This window comes from Poecile atricapillus (genome assembly GCF_030490865.1).
Source record: "Poecile atricapillus isolate bPoeAtr1 chromosome 32 unlocalized genomic scaffold, bPoeAtr1.hap1 SUPER_32_unloc_3, whole genome shotgun sequence".
Taxonomy (NCBI): Eukaryota; Metazoa; Chordata; class Aves; order Passeriformes; family Paridae; genus Poecile; species Poecile atricapillus.
The window spans coordinates 1-20,967 of NW_026708983.1; the positions used below are offsets into that span (position 1 = coordinate 1).

A 20,967-nucleotide genomic window follows, 5' to 3' on the forward strand; every position below is an offset into this window, starting at 1 on the left:
TGTCCCACGTTGCCCCTCCCCCAGCAGGAATTCGCTCGGGACGTGGCCGGGGTCCTCCTCAGGGGGGGGAGGGGCGGCGCCTCCGACCCCTCCCCCACCCCCGACGGCGCCCGGGAGCTCTTCCTGAAGGTGGGGGAGGGGCGGGTTTGGGGAGGGGGCTGAAAAGGGGGGGAGGGGCTTGGAAATTGGGGGAGGGGTTTGAATGTGGGGGGAGGGGGCTTCAAGGGTGGGGGAGGGGCTTTAAAAAAGGGGGGAGGGGTTTTAAAGTGGGGGAGGGGTGGGTTTGGGGAGGGGTCTTAAAAGTGGGGGAGGGGCTTCTAAAAAGGGGGAGGGGTTTCAAAAATGGGGGAGGGGGATCCCAAAATTGAATGGGGGAGGGGCAAAAGTGGGTGGGGGAGGGGCACAAATGGGTGGGGGAGGGGCAAGAATGGGTGGGGGAGGGGCAAAAATGGGTGGGGGAGGGGCACAAATGGGAGGGGGAGGGATAGAAATGGGTGGGGGAGGGGCAAAAGTGGGTGGGGGAGGGGTAAGAATGGGTGGGGGAGGGGTAGAAATGGGAGGGGGAGGGGCACAAATGGGTGGGGGAGGGGTAAAAATGGGTGGGGGAGGGGCACAAATGGGTGGGCGAGGGGTAAAAAATGGGTGGGGGAGGGGTAGAAATGGGTGGGGGAGGGGCAAAAATGGGTGGGGGAGGGGTAAAAATGGGTGGGGAGGGGCAAAAATGGGTGGGGGAGGGGTAAAAACGGGTGGGGGAGGGGCAAAAATGGGTGGGGTTTAAGGGTGGGGGAGGGGATTTTTTGGGGGGGTGGGGGAGGGGCGGCCACATCTGCCCCTCCCCCACCCCTCCCCCAGCTGATGGGCGGAGCCTTCCCCGGATTCGACGCCCGGGACCCCCAAATTTGGAGCCCCCCCGAGACCCCCCCGAAACCTGAGTGAGTGGGGGAGGGGCACAGGGGGTGGGGTGGGGGAGGGGATTTGGGGGGTCCTGGGTGGATTTTGGGGGGTCCTGGGTGGGATTTGGGGGGTCTTGAGTAGATTTTGGGGGGTCCTGAGTGAATTTTGGGGGGTGGGGGAGGGGATTTGGGGGGTCCCAGGTGGATTTGGGGGGTCTCAGGTGGATTTTGGGGGTCCCAGGTAAATTTTGGGGGGTCCTGGGTGGATTTTGGGGGGTCCCAGGTGGATTTTGGGGGGTCCTGGGTGGATTTTGGGGGCTCCCGGGTGGATTTTGGGGGGTCTCAGGTGGATTTTGGGGGTCCCAGGTGAATTTTGGGGGGTGGGGGAGGGGATTTGGGGGTCCCGGGTGGATTATGGGGGGTCCCAGGTGGATTTTGGGGGGTCCTGGGTGGATTTTGGGGGGTCCCAGGTGGATTTTGGGGGGTCCTGGGTGAATTTTGGGGGTCCCAGGTGAATTTTGGGGGGTCCTGGGTGGATTTTGGGGGGTCCCAGGTGAATTTTGGGGGTCCCAGGTGCGAATTTTGGGGTCCCAGGTAGATTTAAAAGGGATTTTGGGAGTCCCAGGTGATTTTTGGGGGTCTCAGGTGAATTTTGGAGGGAATTTTTGGGGTCCTGGATGAATTTCAGGGGTCCCAGGTGTGAATTTTGGGGCTCCCAGGTAAATTTCAGAGTCCCAGGTGTGAATTTCGGGGGTCCCAGGCGAATTTTGGAGTAAATTTTTGGGGTTCCAGATGAATTTCAGGGGTCCCAGGTGTGAATTTTGGGGGTCCCAGGTGTGAATTTTGTGGTCCCAGGTGTGAATTTTGTGGTCTCAGGTGTGAATTTTGGGGGTCCCAGGTAAATTTCAGAGTCCCAGGTGTGAATTTGGGGGGTCCCAGGTGTGAATTTTGGGGGTCCCAGGTAAATTTTAGAGTCCCAGGTGTGAATTTTGGGGTCCCAGGTGAATTTTGGAGGGAATTTTTGGGGTCCCGGATGAATTTCGGGGGTCCCAGGTGTGAATTTTGGGGGTCCCAGGTAAATTTCAGAGTCCCAGGTGTGAATTTTGGGGTCCCAGGTGTGAATTTTGGGGGTCCCAGGTGGATTCTGGAGGAAATTTTTGGGGTCCCAGATGAATTTCGGGGGTCCCAGGGGAATTTCGGGGGTCCCAGGTGTGAATTTTGGGGTCCCAGGTGTGAATTTTTGGGGTCCCAGGTGAATTTTTGGGGTTCCAGGTGTGAATTTTGGGGTCCCAGGTGTGAATTTTGGGGGTCCCAGGTAAATTTCAGAGTCCCAGGTGTGAATTTCTGGGGTCCCAGGTGAATTTTGGAGGGAATTTTTGGGGTCCCGGATGAATTTGGGGGGTCCCAGGTGTGAATTTCGGGATAATTTGGGGGGTGAGGGGTCCCACCCATAAATTTTTGGGGGGTCCTAACCCCGCCCCTCCCCCAGCGAGGCTCCGCCCCTTCCCGTGGAGCCGCCCTCGAGCGACCACACCTACGCCAGGTGGCGCCAGGAGCCCGCCCCGCCCCCCACAGGTGAGACAAGCCACGCCCCTTTGACCTTATATGGGCATCCATTAAGCCCCACCCACTTTGACCATATATGGTCATGCCTGGATAAGCCACGCCCCTTTGACCTTATATGGGCATCCATTAAGCCCCACCCACTTTGTCCATATATGGTCATGCCTGGATAAGCCACACCCACTTGAAAGCCAAGCCACGCCCACTTTGACCTTAAATGGGCACGCATCATTAAGCCACGCCCACTTGAAAGCCAAGCCACGCCCACTTTGACCATATATGGTCATGCCTGGATAAGCCACGCCCACTTTGTCATTATATGGGCACCCACTAAGCCCCACCCATTTGAGAGTCAAGCCACGCCCACTTTGACCATATATGGGCATGCATTATTATGCCACGCCCATGTGAGAGCCAAGCCACGCCCACTTTGACCTTATATGGTCATGCCTGGATAAGCCACGCCCACTTGAAAGCCAAGCCACGCCCACTGTGACCTTATACGGGTGTGCATTATTAAGCCCCACCCACTTGGAAGCCAAGCCACGCCCCTTTGTCCTTATATGGGCATCCATTAAGCCCCACCCACTTGGAAAGTGAGGCCACACCCACTTTGACCATATATGGTCATGTCTGGATACGCCACGCCCACTTGAAAGCCAAGCCACGCCCACTCTGACCTTCTATGGGCATCCATTAAGCCCCACCCACTTGAAAAGCCAAGCCACGCCCCCTTGACCATATATGGGCACACACTGTTAAGCCCCACCCACTTCAACTCCAAGCCACGCCCACTTTGGCCTTATATGGGCATCTATTAAGCTCCACACACTTGAAAAGCCAAGCCACGCCCACTCTGACCTTATATGGTCATGCCTGGATAAGCCACGCCCACTTAAAAGCCACGCCCACTTTGACCTTATATGGGCATCAATTAAGCCCCACCCATTTGAGAGTCAAGCCACGCCCACTTTGACCATGTATGGTCATGCCTGGATAAGCCACGCCCACTTTGACCATATATGGTCATGCCTGGATAAGCCACGTCCACTTTGACCTTATATGGGCATCCATTCAGCCCCACCCACTTGGAAGCCAAGCCACGCCCACTTTGACCATATATGGTCATGCCTGGATAAGCCACGCCCATTCTGACCTTATATGGGCACACATCATTAAGCCACGCCCACTTGAAAGCCAAGCCACACCCACTTTGACCTTATATGGACATCCATTAAGCCCCACCCACCCGAGAGTCAGGCCACGCCCGCTTTGACCATATATGGTCATGCCTGGATAAGCCACGCCCACTTGAAAGCCAAGCCACGCCCACTTTGTCCTTATATGGGTGTGCATGAAGCCCCACCCACTTGAAAAGCCAAGCCACGCCCACTTTGACCATATATGGTCATGCCTGGATAAGCCACGCCCACTCTGACCTTATATGGGCACACATGGTTAGGCCACGCCCACTTGGAAGCCAACCCACGCCCACTTTGTCCTTATATGGGCATCCATTAAGCCCCACCCACTTGAAAAGCCAAGCCACGCCCACTTTGACCATATATGGTCATGCCTGGGCAAGCCACACCCACTTGAAAGCCAAGCCACGCCCACTTTGTCCTTATATGGGCATCCATTAAGCCCCACCTACCCGAGAGCCAAGCCACACCCACTTTGTCCATATATGGTCATGCCTGGATAAGCCATGCCCACTTGAAAGCCAAGCCACGCCCACTTTGACCTTATATGGGCATCCATTAAGCCCCGCCCACTTGAAAAGCCAAGCCACGCCCACTTTGTCCATATATGGTCATGCCTGGATAAGCCACGCCCACTTGAAAGCCAAGCCACGCCTACTTTGACCATATATAGTCATGCCTGGATAAGCCACGCCCCTTTGACCTTATATGGGTGTGCATTATTAAGCCCCACCCACTTGGAAGCCAAGCCACGCCCCCTTTGTCCTTATATGGGCATCCATTAAGCCCCACCCACTTGAAAAGCCAAGCCACGCCCACTTTGACCATATATGGTCATGCCTGGATAAGCCACGCCCACTTGAAAAGCCAAGCCACGCCCACTCTGACCTTATATGGGCATCCATTAATCCCCGCCCACCCGAGAGTCAAGCCACACCCACTTTGACCATATATGGTCATGCCTGGATAAGCCACGCCCACTTTGTCCTTATATGGGCATCCATTAAGCCCCACCCACTTGAAAAGCCAAGCCACGCCCACTTTGACCTTATTTGGGCGTGGCCTCGCTCTGACCCCGCCCCCTTTTTTTGACCCCGCCCAGGTGAGGAGGGGGCGGAGCCGGAAGTGCCGAAGGCGGCGGGCGGGGGAGGGGCGGACGAGCGGCAATGCACGCTGTGCCTGCAGAGCGGGGACGCACCTGCACAGGTGAGGGGGGAGGGGCTGGGGGGAGACCCCCCGGGTGGGGGAGGGGCTCAGGGGAGACCCCCCGGGTGGGGGAGGGGCTCAGGGGGTGGGGGAGGGGCTCAGGGGTGGGGGAGGGGCGGACGAGCGGCAATGCACGCTGTGCCTGCAGAGCGGGGACGCACCTGCACAGGTGAGGGGGGAGGGGCTCAGGGGGTGGGGGAGGGGCTCAGGGGGTGGGGGAGGGGCTCAGGGGGGGAGGGGCTCAGGGGGTGGGGGAGGGGCGGACGAGCGGCAATGCACGCTGTGCCTGCAGAGCGGGGACGCACCTGCACAGGTGAGGGGGGAGGGGCTGGGGGGGGAGGGAGGGGCTCAGGGGGTGGGGGAGGGGGGAGGGGGAGGGGGAGGGGCTCAGGGGAGGGGGGAGGGGCCCAGGTGAGTCCCCCCAGGTGGGGGAGGGGCTCAGGGGAGGGGCTCAGGGCTCAGATGAGGGGGGAGAGGTGGGGGAGGGGCCCAGGTGAGGATCCCCAGGTGGGGGAGGGGCTCAGGTGAGTCCCCCCAGGTGGGGGAGGGGCTCAGGTGAGCGGGGACAGGTGGGGGAGGGGCTCAGGTGAGGGGGGAGGGGCAGGGGGAGGGGCTCTGGTGAGGGGGGAGGGGCTCAGGTGAGTCCCCCCAGGTGGGGGAGGGTCCCAGGTAAGGTTGTTGAGGGGGGGGAGGGACTCAGGTGAGGGGGGGCAGGTGGGGGAGGGGCTCAGGTGAGAAGGTTTGGGTGGGGGAGGGGCTCAGGTGAGTTCCCCCAGGTGGGGGAGGGGCTCAGGTGAGGGGGGAGGGGCTCAGGTGAGGGGGGAGGGGCCCAGGTGAATGACAAGGGTCCCAAAATGGAATTTCGGGGCAAAAAATCCCAATTTGAGCCTTTTTTGCAGCCAAAATTTCGGAATTTTTCGGTGTTTTTTTGGGGAGGGGTCTCCAAGGGTCTCCCCAATTTGGGGAGGGGTCCCAGGGACTGCCCCAAATTCGGGGAGGGGTCTCCAGAGGAGATTTTGGGGTGAAAAATCCCATTTTTGTCGCGTTCCCGACCCCTTTTTCGGGGCCTATTTTGGCTCCAGAATTGGGGATTTTTTTCGGGGTTTTTTTGGGGAGGGGTCTCCTGGGCCCTTCTTTAATTTGGGGAGGGGTCTCCCAGGACGAGGGGCGCCTCCTGTACATGGGGCAGAACGAGTGGACCCACGTCAACTGCGCCCTGTGGTCGGCCGAGGTCTTCGAGGAAGGCGACGGAACTCTCCGGAACGTCCACGCCGCCGTGGCCAGGGGCCGGCAAATGGTGGGGAGGGGTCGGGATTATTTGGGGAGGGGTCCTGGGAGGGATTTGGGATTTTTTTGGGGGGGGGGATTTTGGGGCGTTTTGGGGGATTTTTGGGGGTTTTGGAGGCTCTAAGTGGTGTGGGCAACAGGTCTACCCATTGACTTGTATTGAGGGACACCAGGTCTACCCATAGACTTGTATGGGGGACACCAGGTCTACTCATTGACTTGTATTAGCGGACACCAGGTCTACCCATTGAGTTGTATTGAGGGCCACCAGGTCTACTCATTGACTTGTATTAGTGGACACCAGGTCTACTCATTGACTTGTATTAGTGGACACCAGGTCTACCCATTGAGTTGTATTGAGGGACACCAGGTCTACCCATAGAGTTGTATTGAAGGCCACCAGGTCTACCCATTGAGTTGTATTGAGAGCCACCAGGTCTAACCATAGAGTTGTATTGGGGGCACCAGGTCTACCCATAGACTTATGTGGGGGGACACCAGGTCTACCCATTGAGTTGTATTGGGGGACATCAGGTGTACCCATGAAGTTGTATTGAGAGACACCAGCTCTACCCATAGACTTGTATTGAGGGACACCAGGTCTACTCATTGACTTGTATTGGGAGACACCAGGTCTACCCATTGAGTTGTATTAGGAGCCACCAGGTCTACTCATTGACTTGTATTGGGGGACACCAGGTCTACTCATTGACTTATATTAGGGGCCACCAGGTCTACTCATAGAGTTGTATTGAGGGGCATCAGGTCTACCCATAGAGTTGTACTGAGGGCCACCAGGTCTACCCATTGGCTTGTATGGAAGGACATCAGGTCTACCCGTAGACCCCAATTGGAGAGACACCAGGTCTACCCATAGACCCCAATTGAAGGGCCACCAGGTCTACCCATTGGCCCCAATTGAAGGACACCAGGTGTACCCCTTGAGTTGTATTGAGAGACACCAGGTCTACCCATTGGCTTGTATTGGAGAGACACCAGGTCTACCCATAGACCCCAATTGAAGGCCACCAGGTCTACCCATAGAGTTGAATTGAAGGCCACCAGGTCTACCCATAGACCCCAATTGAGGGCCACCAGGTCTACCCATAGAGCCCAATTGAAGGCCACCAGGTCTACCCATAGACCCCAATTGAGGGCCACCAGGTGTACCCATTGAGTTGTATTGGAGAGCCACCAGGTCTACCAATTGACTTGTATTGAAGGCCACCAGGTCTACCCATTGACTTATATTGGAGTGACACCAGGTGTACCCATAGACCCCAATTGAAGGGCACCAGGTCTACCCATAGACCCCAATTGAAGGCCACCAGGTCTACCCATAGACCCCAATTGGAGGGCCACCAGGTCTACTCATTGACTTCAATTGAAGGCCACCAGGTCTACCCATAGAGCCCAATTGAAGGCCACCAGGTCTACCCATTGAGTTCAATTGAAGGCCACCAGGTCTACCCATTGGCCCCAATTGAAGGCCACCAGGTCTACCCATTGACTTGAATTGAGAGCCACCAGGTCTACCCATTGAGTTATATTGAGGGGCACCAGGTCTACCCATAGACCCCAATTGAAGGGACACCAGGTCTACCCATTGACTTGTATTGGAGAGACACCAGGTCTACCCATAGACCCCAATTGAAGGCCACCAGGTCTACCCTTCCACTCCCACATTGACCAAATTTTCTGGGCCATTCCCCAAAATTTTTTCAGGTGTTCCCTGAGAATTTTTTTGGTGAGAGGAGGGGGGGGAAGTCTCACCTTTCCTTCTCCGCCTTCCCCCCAGCGCTGCGAGCACTGCGGTCGCCCCGGGGCTACCGTCGGCTGCTGTTTGGCCGCTTGCGCCGCCAATTATCACTTCATGTGCGCCCGGCGCTGCCAGGCCGCCTTCCTCAGGGACAAGAGAGTGTTCTGCCAACGCCACGGGCGCCTGCTGGGCGGGGACGTGAGTCTGGGGGCTTCCCCGGGGGGGTTTGGGGGGTCCTTGGGGGGTTTGGGGGGTCCCCAGGGGGTTTAGGGGAGAATTTGGGGGGTTTATGTTGAGTTAAAAGAGGGATTTGGGGCACTGAAAGTGGGGATTTGAGGGGATTTGGGGGGTCCTCGTGGGGATTTTGGGGGATTTGGGGGGTCCTCAGGGGGTCTGGGGGCTTCCCCGGGGGGTTTAGGGGGTCCTCGGGGGGTTTGGGGGGTCCTCAGGGGGTTAAAGGAATTTTTTGGGGGGGTTTTGGGGGTTTATGTTGTGTTAAAAGAGGGATTTGGGGAGGTGCCAGGGGGCATTTGGGAGTATCTGGGGGGTCCCCAAGGGGGTTTAGGGGACCCCCAGAGGGTTTGGGGGGTCCCTGAGTGGGTTTTGGGGGGTCCCCAGGGGGTTTTGGGGGGTCCTCAGGGGGTCAGAGAGATTTTTGGGGGGGTTTATGTTGAGTTGAAAGGGGGATTTGGGGTTTTTTGGGCGGTTTTTGAGTGTTTTTTTGGGGTTTCTGGGATGGATTTTGGGTTTTTTGGGGGTTTTTGGGGGTGCTGAGTTGGATTTTGGGGTCCCCAGGAGCTGGTTCGGGACGGGGGCTTCGCGGTGCTGCGCCGAGTGCTGGTGGATTTCGGGGGGATCAGCCTCAAGAGGAAATTTTTGGGGGGTCTGGAACCCGAAGCCGTCAACGTCATGATCGGTGAGGGGGAGGGGAGCCCCAAATTTGGGGAGGGGTCCCTGATTTTGGGGGGATTTTGGGGTGTTTTGGGCATTTTTTGGGATTTTTTTAGGGATTTTGGGGTGGGATCCTCAAATTTTAGTGGAATTCTGGGAATTTGGGGGTTTTTTGGGGGGTGGGGTCCCCAATTTTGGGGGGAATTTTGGGAATTTTTGGCCGTTTCAGGGACGGAATTTTCCCTGTTTTTCCCCCTTGCGAATTTTCCCAGTTTGGGGGATTTTTTCAGGAATTTTCCAGGAATTTTTCGGGAATTTTTTCCAGAATTCCGGGAATTTGGGAACTCGGGAATTTTTGGGAATTTTTTGGGAATTTTTGGGAATTCCTGGGGGTCTCCCTGAGGGTCTCCATTCCCCTCTCCAGGCTCCTTCCACTCCACCCTGGGGCGCTGACGGAGCTTGGGGGCGTTTTTCGGGAATTTTTTCCGGAATTTTCCGGGAATTTTTCGTGATTTTTTTCTGGAATTCCGGGAATTTGAGAACTCGGGAATTGTTGGGAATTTTTTGGGAATTCTTGGGAATTCCTGGGGGTCTCCCTGAGGGTCTCCATTCCCCTCTCCAGGCTCCTTCCACTCCATCCTGGGGGCGCTGACAGAGCTCTGGGGCGTTTTTTGGGAATTTTTTCCGGAATTTTCCAGAAATTTTTCGGGAATTTTTTCCAGAATTCCGGGAATTTGGGAACTTGGGAATTGTTGGGAATTTTTGGGGAATTCTTGGGAATTCCTGGGGTTTTCCCTGAGGGTCTCCATTCCCCTCCCCAGGCTCCATCCACTCCATCCTGGATGCGCTGACAGAGCTCAGGGGCGTTTTTCGGGAATTTTTTCCGGAATTTTCTGGGAATTTTTTTGGAATTTTTTCCGGAATTCCGGGAATTTGGGAACTGGGGAATTTTTGGGAATTTTTTGGGAATTTTTGGGAATTCCTGGGGGTCTCCCTGAGGGTCTCTATTCCCCTCTCCAGGCTCCTTCCACTCCATCCTGGGGGCGCTGACGGAGCTCGGGGAAGTTTTTCGGGAATTTTTTCTGGAATTTTTTGGGAATTTTTTGGGAATTTTTTCCAGAATTCCGGGAATTTGGGAACTCGGGAATTTTTGGGAATTTTTTGGGAATTTTTGGGAATTCCTGGGGGTCTTCCTGAGGGTCTCCATTCCCCTCCCCAGGCTCCTTCCGCTCCATCCTGGATGCGCTGACGGAGCTTGGGGGCATTTTTTGGGAATTTTTTCCGGAATTTTCCAGAAATTTTTCGGGAATTTTTTTGGGAATTCCGGGAATTTGGGAACTGGGGAATTGTTGGGAATTTTTTGGGAATTCTTGGGAATTCCTGGGGGTCTCCCTGAGGGTCTCCATTCCCCTCCCCAGGCTCCTTCCACTCCACCCTGGGGGCGCTGACAGAGCTCGGGGGCGTTTTTCGGGAATTTTTTCCGGAATTTTCCGGGAATTTTTCGGGAATTTTTTCCGGAATTCCGGGAATTTGGGAACTCGGGAATTTTTGGGAATTTTTTGGGAATTTTTGGGAATTCCTGGGGGTCTCCCTGAGGGTCTCCATTCCCCCTCCCCAGGCTCCATCCGCATCGATCGCCTGGGGGCGCTGACGGAGCTGTCGGAGAGAGACGGGCGGCTCTTCCCAGTGGGATACCAGTGAGTCTTACTGGTTTATACTGGTTTATACTGGTTTATACTGGGAGGGGACTGGGAGCAACTGGGAGGGACTGGGATGGACTGGGAGGAGTAAAAAGAGGGATTTGGGTTACTGGTTTGTACTGGTTTATACTGGTTTGGACTGGGTTTTACTGGTTTTTACTTGTTTGCACTGGTTTATACTGGTTTGTACTGGTTTATACTGGTTTATACTGGTTCTTACTGGTTTATACTGGTTTGTACTGGGCAGGCGCTGGCGGCTGTACTGGAGCACAGAGGTTTGCGCTGGTTTATACTGGTTTATACTGGTTTATACTGGTTTATACTGGTTTTTAGCCATTATAGTGGGTTTTACTGGTCTATACTAGTCTGTACTGGTTTATACTGGTCTGTACTGGTTTGTATTGGTTTATACTGGTTTATACTGGTTTCCACAGGTGCTGGAGGCTGTACTGGAGCACCAGGGACGCCCGCAGGCGTTACTGGTTATACTGGTTTATAGCGAATATATTGGTTTATACTGGTCCATACTGGTCCATACTGGTCTATACTGGTCTATACTGGTCTGTACTGGTTTATACTGGTTTATAGCGAATATATTGGTCTATACTGGTCCATACTGGTTTATACTGGTCTATACTGGTTTATACTGGTTTATACTGGTCTATACTGGTCTATACTGGTCCATACTGGTTTATACTGGTCTATACTGGTTTATACTGGTTTGTACTGGTTTATACTGGTTTATACTGGTTTCCACAGGTGCTGGAGGCTGTACTGGAGCACCAGGGACGCCCGCAGGCGTTACTGGTTATACTGGTTTATACTGGTTTATAGTGGTTTTTCCCATTATAGTGGGTTATACTGGTCTATACTGGTCTGTACTGGTCTGTACTGGTTTATACTGGTTTATACTGGTTTATACTGGTTTCCACAGGTGCTGGAGGCTGTACTGGAGCACCAGGGACGCCCGCAGGCGTTACTGGTTATACTGGTTTATACTGGTTTATAGCGATTATACTGCTCTATACTGGTCTATACTGGTTTATACTGGTCTATACTGGTCTATACTGGTTTATACTGGTTTATACTGGTTTATACTGGTTTCCACAGGTGCTGGAGGCTGTACTGGAGCACCAGGGACGCCCGCAGGCGTTACTGGTTATACTGGTCTATACTGCTTTATACTGGTTTATACTGGTTTATACTGGTCTGTACTGGTCTGTACTGGTCTATACTGGTTTATACTGGTCCATACTGGTTTATACTGGTTTATACTGGTTTCCACAGGTGCTGGAGGCTGTACTGGAGCACCAGGGACGCCCGCAGGCGTTACTGGTTATACTGGTTTATACTGGTTTATAGCGATTATACTGCTCTATATTGGTCTATACTGGTTTATACTGGTTTATACTGGTCTGTACTGGTTTATACTGGTCTGTACTGGTCTGTACTGGTCTGTACTGGTTTATACTGGTTTATACTGGTTTATACTGGTTTATACTGGTTTCCACAGGTGCTGGAGGCTGTACTGGAGCACCAGGGACGCCCGCAGGCGTTACTGGTTATACTGGTTTATACTGGTTTATAGCGATTATACTGGTCCATACTGGTTTATACTGGTCCATACTGGTTTATACTGGTTTATACTGGTTTATACTGGTCTATACTGGTTTGTACTGGTCCATACTGGTTCGTACTGGTTTATACTGGTTTATACTGGTTTATACTGGTTTCCACAGGTGCTGGAGGCTGTACTGGAGCACCAGGGACGCCCGCAGGCGTTACTGGTTATACTGGTTTATAGCGAATATACTGGTTTATACTGGTCCATACTGGTTTATACTGGTTTATACTGGTTTATACTGGTCTGTACTGGTTTATACTGGTTTATACTGGTTTATACTGGTTTCCACAGGTGCTGGAGGCTGTACTGGAGCACCAGGGACGCCCGCAGGCGTTACTGGTTATACTGGTTTATACTGGTTTATACTGGTTTATAGCCATTATATTGGTCTATATTGGTCTATACTGGTTTATACTGGTCTATACTGGTTTGTACTGGTTTATACTGGTCTGTACTGGTTTATACTGGTTTATACTGGTTTCCACAGGTGCTGGAGGCTGTACTGGAGCACCAGGGACGCCCGCAGGCGTTACTGGTTATACTGGTTTATACTGGTTTATACTGGTTTGTAGCGATTATACTGGTCCATACTGGTTTGTACTGGTCTGTACTGGTTTATACTGGTTTGTACTGGTTTATACTGGTTTATACTGGTTTATACTGGTTCCCACAGGTGCTGGAGGCTGTACTGGAGCACCAGGGACGCCCGCAGGCGTTACTGGTTATACTGGTTTATACTGGTTTATAGCCATTATACTGGTCCATACTGGTTTATACTGGTTTATACTGGTTTATACTGGTCCATACTGGTTTATACTGGTTTGTACTGGTTTGTACTGGTTTATACTGGTTTATACTGGTCCATACTGGTCTATACTGGTTTATACTGGTTTGTACTGGTTTGTACTGGTTTATACTGGTTTATACTGGTTTATACTGGTCCATACTGGTCCATACTGGTTTATACTGGTCTGTACTGGTTTATACTGGTCTATACTGGTTTATACTGGTTTATACTGGTTTCCACAGGTGCTGGAGGCTGTACTGGAGCACCAGGGACGCCCGCAGGCGTTACTGGTTATACTGGTTGTACTGGTTTATAGCGATTATACTGCTCTATACTGGTTTATACTGGTTTATACTGGTTTATACTGGTCTATACTGGTCTGTACTGGTTTATACTGGTCTGTACTGGTTTATACTGGTTTATACTGGTCTGTACTGGTTTATACTGGTTTATACTGGTTTCCACAGGTGCTGGAGGCTGTACTGGAGCACCAGGGACGCCCGCAGGCGTTACTGGTTATACTGGTTTATAGCGAATATATTGGTTTATACTGGTCCATACTGGTCTATTCTGGTCCATACTGGTCTATACTGGTCCATACTGGTCTGTACTGGTTTATACTGGTTTATACTGGTTTATACTGGTTTATACTGGTTTCCACAGGTGCTGGAGGCTGTACTGGAGCACCAGGGACGCCCGCAGGCGTTACTGGTTATACTGGTCTATACTGGTTTATAGCGAATATACTGGTCTGTACTGGTCTATACTGGTCTGTACTGGTTTGTACTGGTCTATACTGGTTTATACTGGTTTGTACTGGTTTATACTGGTTTATACTGGTTTCCACAGGTGCTGGAGGCTGCACTGGAGCACCAGGAACGCCCGCAGGCGTTACTGGTTATACTGGTTTATAGCGAATATATTGGTTTATACTGGTTTATACTGGTCTATACTGGTCCATACTGGTTTATACTGGTCCGTACTGGTTTGTACTGGTTTATACTGGTTTATACTGGTTTCCACAGGTGCTGGAGGCTGTACTGGAGCACCAGGGACGCCCGGCGCCGGTGTTGGTATCGCTGCCGGATCCTGGAGCAGCCGCCCGGAGCCGTCGGGGGAGGGGCCGGGACCCCCCCGGGACCCCCCCCCGAGCACAACCGGACCATCGCCCACGGCAGCCCCGGTAATTAGCGCTAATTAACGCTAATTAACCTCTGATGGCACCCCTAATTAGTGATTATTAACCTCTGATTGCTCCCCTAATAAGGGTGAATTAATCTCTGATCACGCCCCTAATTAATGACAATCTCTGATCACACCCTTAATTAACAATAATTAATCTGTGATCATGCCCCTAATTAATGCAAATTACTCTCTCATCATGCTCCTGATTAGTGATAATTAATCTCTGATCACAACCACGAATTAACGGTAATTAACCTCGGATTCCACCCCCTAATTAACGCTAATTAAGGCTAATTAACGCTAATTAAGGCTAAATTAGGCTAATTAATTCTAATTAAGGCTAATTAATACTAATTAAGGCTAATTTAGGCTAATTAACACAAGTTAAGGCTAAATAAGGTGAATTAAGGCTATTTAAGGCTAAATAAGGCTAATTAAGGGTAATTAACGCTAATTAACGCTAATTAAGGCTAAATAAGGTGAATTAAGGCTAATTAAGGCTAATTGACACTAATTAAGGCTAAATAAGGCGAATTAAGGCTAATTAATGCTAATTAACGCTAATTAACAGCTAATTAAGGCTAATTAACACTAATTGACACTAATTAAGGCTAAATAAGGCTAATTAAGGCTAATTAACGCTAATTAAGGCTAAATAAGGCAAATTAAGGCTAATTAAGGCTAATTAACGCTAATTAAGGCTAAATAAGGCAAATTAAGGCTAATTAAGGCTAATTAACGCTAATTAAGGCTAAATAAGGCTAATTAACTCTAATTAAGGCTAATTAACGCTAAGATCCTACCCCTAATTAAGGCTAATTAATACTAATTAAGGCTAATTAACGCTAATTAACAGCTAATTAAGGCTATTTAACGCTAATTAACAGCTAACTAATGCTAATTAAGGCTAATTAACGCTAATTAATGTCATTTTCTCCCCTCCCCCCCGCAGGTGTCAGCCCCGGGGGAGGGGGAGGGGAGGAGGGTGGGGGAGGGGCGGGCACCAACCCCTCCCCCCCTCCCCGCCCGCCCCTCCCCCACCCCCCGGGGGTCTCCCCCCCCCGGCGCCCCCCCCTGGGCAGCGGCTCCCGGCCCCTCCCCCCCCCGGGTGAGTGACAGCGGGGGAGGGGGGAGGGGGGAGGGGACATTTGGGGACATTTGGGGACATTTGGGGGAGAATTTGGGGACATTTGGGGCCATTTGGGGACATTTGGGGCCAATTTTGGGGGATTTTGGGTCATTTTTGAGTCATTTTTGGGACATTTTGGGGACATTTTGGGACATTTGGGGACATTTTTGGGGTCCCAGGTGACATTTGGGGACATTTTGGGGACATTTGGGGTCATTTTTGACTCATTTTGGGGACATTTTGGGGACATTTGGGGACGTTTGGGGCCATTTGGGGACAGTTTGGGAGAATTTGGGGACATTTTGGGGGGATTTTGGGTCATTTTGGAGACATTTGGGGACATTTTGGGACATTTTGGGGGGATTTTGGGGACATTTGGGGACATTTGGGGACATTTGGGTCATTTTTGAGTCATTTTTGGGACATTTTGGGGACATTTGGGGAGAATTTGGGGTCATTTTGGGCCATTTGGGGACATTTTGGGGCTATTTTGGGACGTTTGGGGACATTTGGGGACAATTTTGGGTCAATTTCTGGGAGAATTTGGGACATTTTGGGGACATTTGGGGACATTCTGGGGACATTTGGGGACAATTTGGGGACATTTTGGGACATTTGGGGACATTTGGGGTCATTTTGGGGGGATTTTGGGTCATTTTTGAGACTTTTTGGGTCATTTTTTGGTCATTTTGGGAATGTTTCGGGACATTTTGGGCCATTTTGGGGACATTTTGGGAGAATTTGGGGACATTTGGGGACATTTGGGGACATTGGGGGGATTTTGGGTCATTTTTGAGACTTTTTGGGTCATTTTTGGGTCATTTTGGGGACATTTTGGGGACATTTGGGGACATTTTGGGTCATTTTTGAGTCATTTTGGGGACATTTGGGGCCATTTGGGGAGATTTTGGGCCATTTTGGGGACATTTGGGGACATTTTGGGGACATTTTGGGCCATTTGGGGACATTTTGGGGACATTTTGGGAGAATTTGGGGTCATTTTGTGTCATTTTGTGTCATTTTGGGTTGATTTTTCCCCATTTTCACGTTTTTCTCCCCATTTTCGCCGTCCCCGTGTCCCCTCCCCCGCTGTCCCCTCAGGCCACGCCCCCTCGGTGCCGCGTCACATCCCCACCGTGGGGGACCCCGAGGTGGCCCCGAGGTGTCCCCGGTGGCCGCGCCGGCCTCGGCACCCCAAGGACGCCGTGACGTCATCGAAGGGGGCGGGGCCCAGCCTCAGGTCAGTGGTGACGTCATCGAAGGGGGCGGGGCCCAGCCTCAGGTCAGTGGTGACGTCATCGAAGGGGGCGGGGCCAAGCCTCAGGTCAGTGGTGACGTCATCGAAGGGGGCGGGGCCCAGCCTCAGGTCAGTGGTGACGTCATCGAAGGGGGCGGGGCCCAGCCTCAGGTCAGTGGTGACGTCATCGAAGGGGGCGGGGCCAAGGCTCAGGTCAGTGGTGACGTCATCGAAGGGGGCGGGGCCGAGCCTCAGGTCAGTGACACCCCCAGGGGTGACGTCATCGCCTGGTGACGTCACTCAACGGGGTGACGTCACTCAGTGGGATGACGTCACTCAATGGGATGTTAATGGGATGACGTCACTCAACAGGATGACGTCATTCAATGGGGTGATGTCACGCAATGGAATGACGTCACTCAACGGGATGACGTCATTCAACGGGGTGACGTCACCCAATGGGATGATGTCACTCAATGGGATGACGTCACTCAACAGGATGATGTCATTCAATGGGGTGATGTCACTCAACAAGATGACGTCGCTCAATGGGATGATGTCATGCAATGGGATGACGTCACTTAATGAGATGTTAATGGGATGACGTCACTCAATGGGATGATGTCACTCAACTGGATGACGTCACCCAATTGGATGACGTCACCCGACATGATGACGTCACTCAATGGGATGTTAACGGGATGACGTCACTCAACTGGATGACGTCACCCAATGGGATGACGTCACTCAACAAGATGACGTCACACTTTGGGATGACGTCACCCAATGTGACGACGTCATTTAATGCGATGACGTCACTCAACTGGATGACGTCACCCAATCGGATGTTAACGGGATGACGTCACACTATGGGATGACGTCACTCAATGTGATGACGTCACTCCACGTGATGACGTCACCCTCAGTGTCACTGTCACCCCTCCCCCCCTCCAGGTCGATGCCGCTCCCGAGGCCGTCGTCCCCCGGCGCCGTGACGTCATCACCCAACGGGGCGTCACGTGACGCGATGACGTCATCACCCAACGGCGTGTCACCTGACGCGATGACGTCACCCAATGGCGTGTCACCTGACCTGATGACGTCACCCAACGGCGTGTCACCTGACCTGATGACATCATCACCCAACGGCGTGTCACCTGATCCCATGACGTCACCTAACGGCGTGTCACCTGACCTGATGACATCATCACCCAATGGCGTGTCACCTGACCTGATGACGTCATCACCCAATGGCGTGTCACCTGACGTGATGACGTCACCCAACGGCGTGTCACCTGACCCGATGACGTCATCACCCAACGGGGTGTCACCTGACGCGATGACGTCACCCCCGGGGCCACCGCGGCTCTGGGGACCGAGGGCGGCGCCGGAGGTCACGGCCAGGTCAGTGTCACCCGTGGTGACGTCATCGTCACCTCCCTGGGGGGTGATGACGTCACCCCATGACGTCATCGTCACCCGATGGGATGACGTCACCTCCCTGGCCACTGTCACCCCGTGACGTCGTGTCACCCAATGGGATGACGTCACCCCATGACGTCATCGTCACCCCTTGACGTCATTGTCACCTCCTTGGGAGTGATGACGTCACCCCATGACGTCATCGCCACCCAATGGGATGACGTCACCCTGTGACGTCATCGCCACCCAATGGGATGACGTCATCACCCTGAGGGGTGATGACATCACCCCATGACGTCATTGTCACCCCCCTCAATGCCACCCCCTGACGTCATCGTCACCTCCCTGAGAGTGATGACATCATCCATGACGTCACTGTCCCCCCCCAGGCCCCTCCCCCCGCCGTCCCCGCGCGGCGACACCAGCGACGACGACGACGAGGCCACCGCGACGACGGCGACGGCGACGGCGATGACGTCATCACCGCGGGGACGTCGCTACTTCGGCTACGCCCGCACCGTGGTGGCCTCGGCGCTGGCCCTGTCCCCTCTGTCCCCCTGTCCCCACATCCAGCAGCTGGACGGCACCGATGACGTCACCAGGGGGGTGACGTCGTCATCGGGGGCGGCGATGACGTCATCGTCGGTGGTGGTGACGTCATCGTCGGGCGGGGGGACGGCGCCGCCCGAGGGGCTCCCCCCGGACATCGTGGAGTTCGTGCTGAGAGGGGTCAGCGGGGACGGGGGGTGGCAGGGCCACCACCGTGGGGACATCGAGCAGGGCCACCACCAGCTTGGGGACATCGGTGGAGGTCACCGTGGGGACATGGATGGAGGTCATCGGCTTGGGGACATCGATGGAGGCCACCACCGTGGGGACATCGAGCAGGGCCACCACCACCATGGGGACATTCCTGAGGGCCACCACCATGGGGACATGGATGGAGGTCATCGGCTTGGGGACATGGATGGAGGCCACCATGGGGACATCAGTGGAGGTCACCAGGTCATGGACATTGATCGAGGTCACCACGTTGGGGACATCGATGGAGGCCACCACCATGGGGACATCGGTGGAGGCCACCACCACCCTGGGGACATCGATGGAGGTCACCAGATTGGGGACATTAGTGGAGGTCACCACCACCATGGGGACATTCCTGAGAGCCACCACCACCGTGGGGACATCGAGCAGGGCCACCACCACCATGGGGACATTCCTGAGAGCCACCACCAGCTTGGGGACATTGGTGGAGGCCACCACCACCATGGGGACATCGATGGAGGTCACCAGGTCATGGACATTGATGGAGGCCACCAGGTCATGGACATTGATGGAGGCCACCAGGTCATGGACATTGATGGAGGTCACCACCATGGGGACATCGGTGGAGGCCACCAGCTTGGGGACATGGATGGAGGTCACCACCATGGGGACATCGATGGAGGTCATTGGCTTGGGGACAGGGATGGAGGCCACCAGGTCATGGACATTGATCGAGGCCACCACCATGGGGACATTGGTGGAGGCCACCAGATCATGGACATTGATGGAGGCCACCAAATCAGGGACATCGATCGAGGTCACCACCCTGGGGACATGGATGGAGGTCACCAGATCAGGGACATTGATGGAGGCCACCACCTTGGGGACATCCATGGAGGCCACCACCACCCTGGGGACATCAGTCAAGGTCATCGGCTTGGGGACATCAGGCAAGGTCACCAGGTCATGGACATTGATGGAGGCCACCACCACCATGGGGACATCAACCGAGGCCACCAGATCAGGGACATCAGGCAGGGCCACCACCACCACCATGGGGACATCAGTCAAGGTCACCAGATCAGGGACATGGATGGAGGTCACCACCTTGGGGACATCAGTCAAGGCCACCACCCTGGGGACATCAGGCAGGGACAGAGACTTGGGGACATTCCTGAGAGCCACCGGCTCGGGGACATCACTCAGGGCCACCACCTTGGAGATGTCCAAAGCCACCACCTTGGGGACATCGGGCAGGGACAGCGGCTCGGTGACGTCATCCAGAGCCACCACCTTGGGGACATCGATGGAGGTCACCACCATGGTGACGTCATCAAGGGCCACCACCCCAATGATGTCATCAAGAGCCACCACCATGGTGACATCATCAAGGGCCACCACCCCAATGATGTCATCAAGAGCCACCACCATGGTGACGTCATCCAGGGCCACCACAGTGACGTCATCCAGGGCCACCACCATGGTGACGTCATCAAGGGCCACCACAGTGACGTCATGCAGAGCCACCACCATGGTGACGTCATCAAGGGCCACCCCAGGGTCACCGGGGTCAGCGGGGGCGGGGCCAGCGCCCCCAACGGCCACGGGGACACCTTGGGGACACCTTGGGGACGTCCCAAGCGCCCGGGGGAGGGGACGGGGACGGAGAGGAAGAGACCACGGCTGGAGCTGGACGTGGGGGACAGCGGGTGAGGACACCTGGGGACACCTGGGGACACCTGGGGACACCTGGAGACACCTGGGGACACCTGGGGACACCTGGGGGACACCTGGGGACACCCCTGGGGACACCTGGGGACACCTGGGGGACACCTGGGGACACCTGGGGACATCTGGGGGGATCTGGGGACACCTGGGGACACCTGGGGGGATCTGGGGACATCTTGGGGACACCTGGAGATGTTTGGGGACACCTGGGGACATCTTGGGGACATTTGGGGACATCTTGGGGACATTTGGGGACATTTGGGGACATTTTGGGGACATTTGGGGACATTTGGGGACATTTTGGGGCCATTTGGGGACATTTTGGGGACATTTGGGGACATTTGGGGACATTTTGGGGACTTTTGGGGACATTTTGGGGACATTTGGGGTCATTTGGGGACATTTGGGGACACTTTGGGGCCATTTGGGGACATTTTGGGGACATTTGGGGACATTTTGGTCTCACCTGTCCCCTCCCCCTCCCCCCCCCAGGCCGGAGCCCCCGCGGGAGCTGAAGGAGGAGCCGGAGGAGCTGATGAGCGACAGCTGCGGGTGAGCCCCAAAAACACCCCAAAATCACCCCAAAACA

General features: G+C 54.2%; 1 protein-coding gene across 1 annotated transcript; it reads left to right on the plus strand.

Moving 5' to 3' along the window:
- The first annotated feature begins 25 nt into the window (after positions 1–25).
- On the plus strand, positions 26–16,757 carry LOC131574011 (histone-lysine N-methyltransferase 2B-like). The gene is made up of 12 exons (XM_058828389.1): positions 26–129; positions 853–932; positions 2,383–2,468; positions 4,761–4,864; positions 6,024–6,161; positions 7,950–8,108; positions 8,706–8,826; positions 10,420–10,498; positions 13,938–14,095; positions 15,050–15,093; positions 15,180–15,205; positions 16,328–16,757. Exons 2-12 carry the CDS (start codon positions 856–858, stop codon positions 16,755–16,757), a joined length of 1,422 nt encoding a protein of 473 aa, XP_058684372.1. The 5' UTR covers positions 26–129; positions 853–855.
- Positions 16,758–20,967: the final 4,210 nt, after the last annotated feature.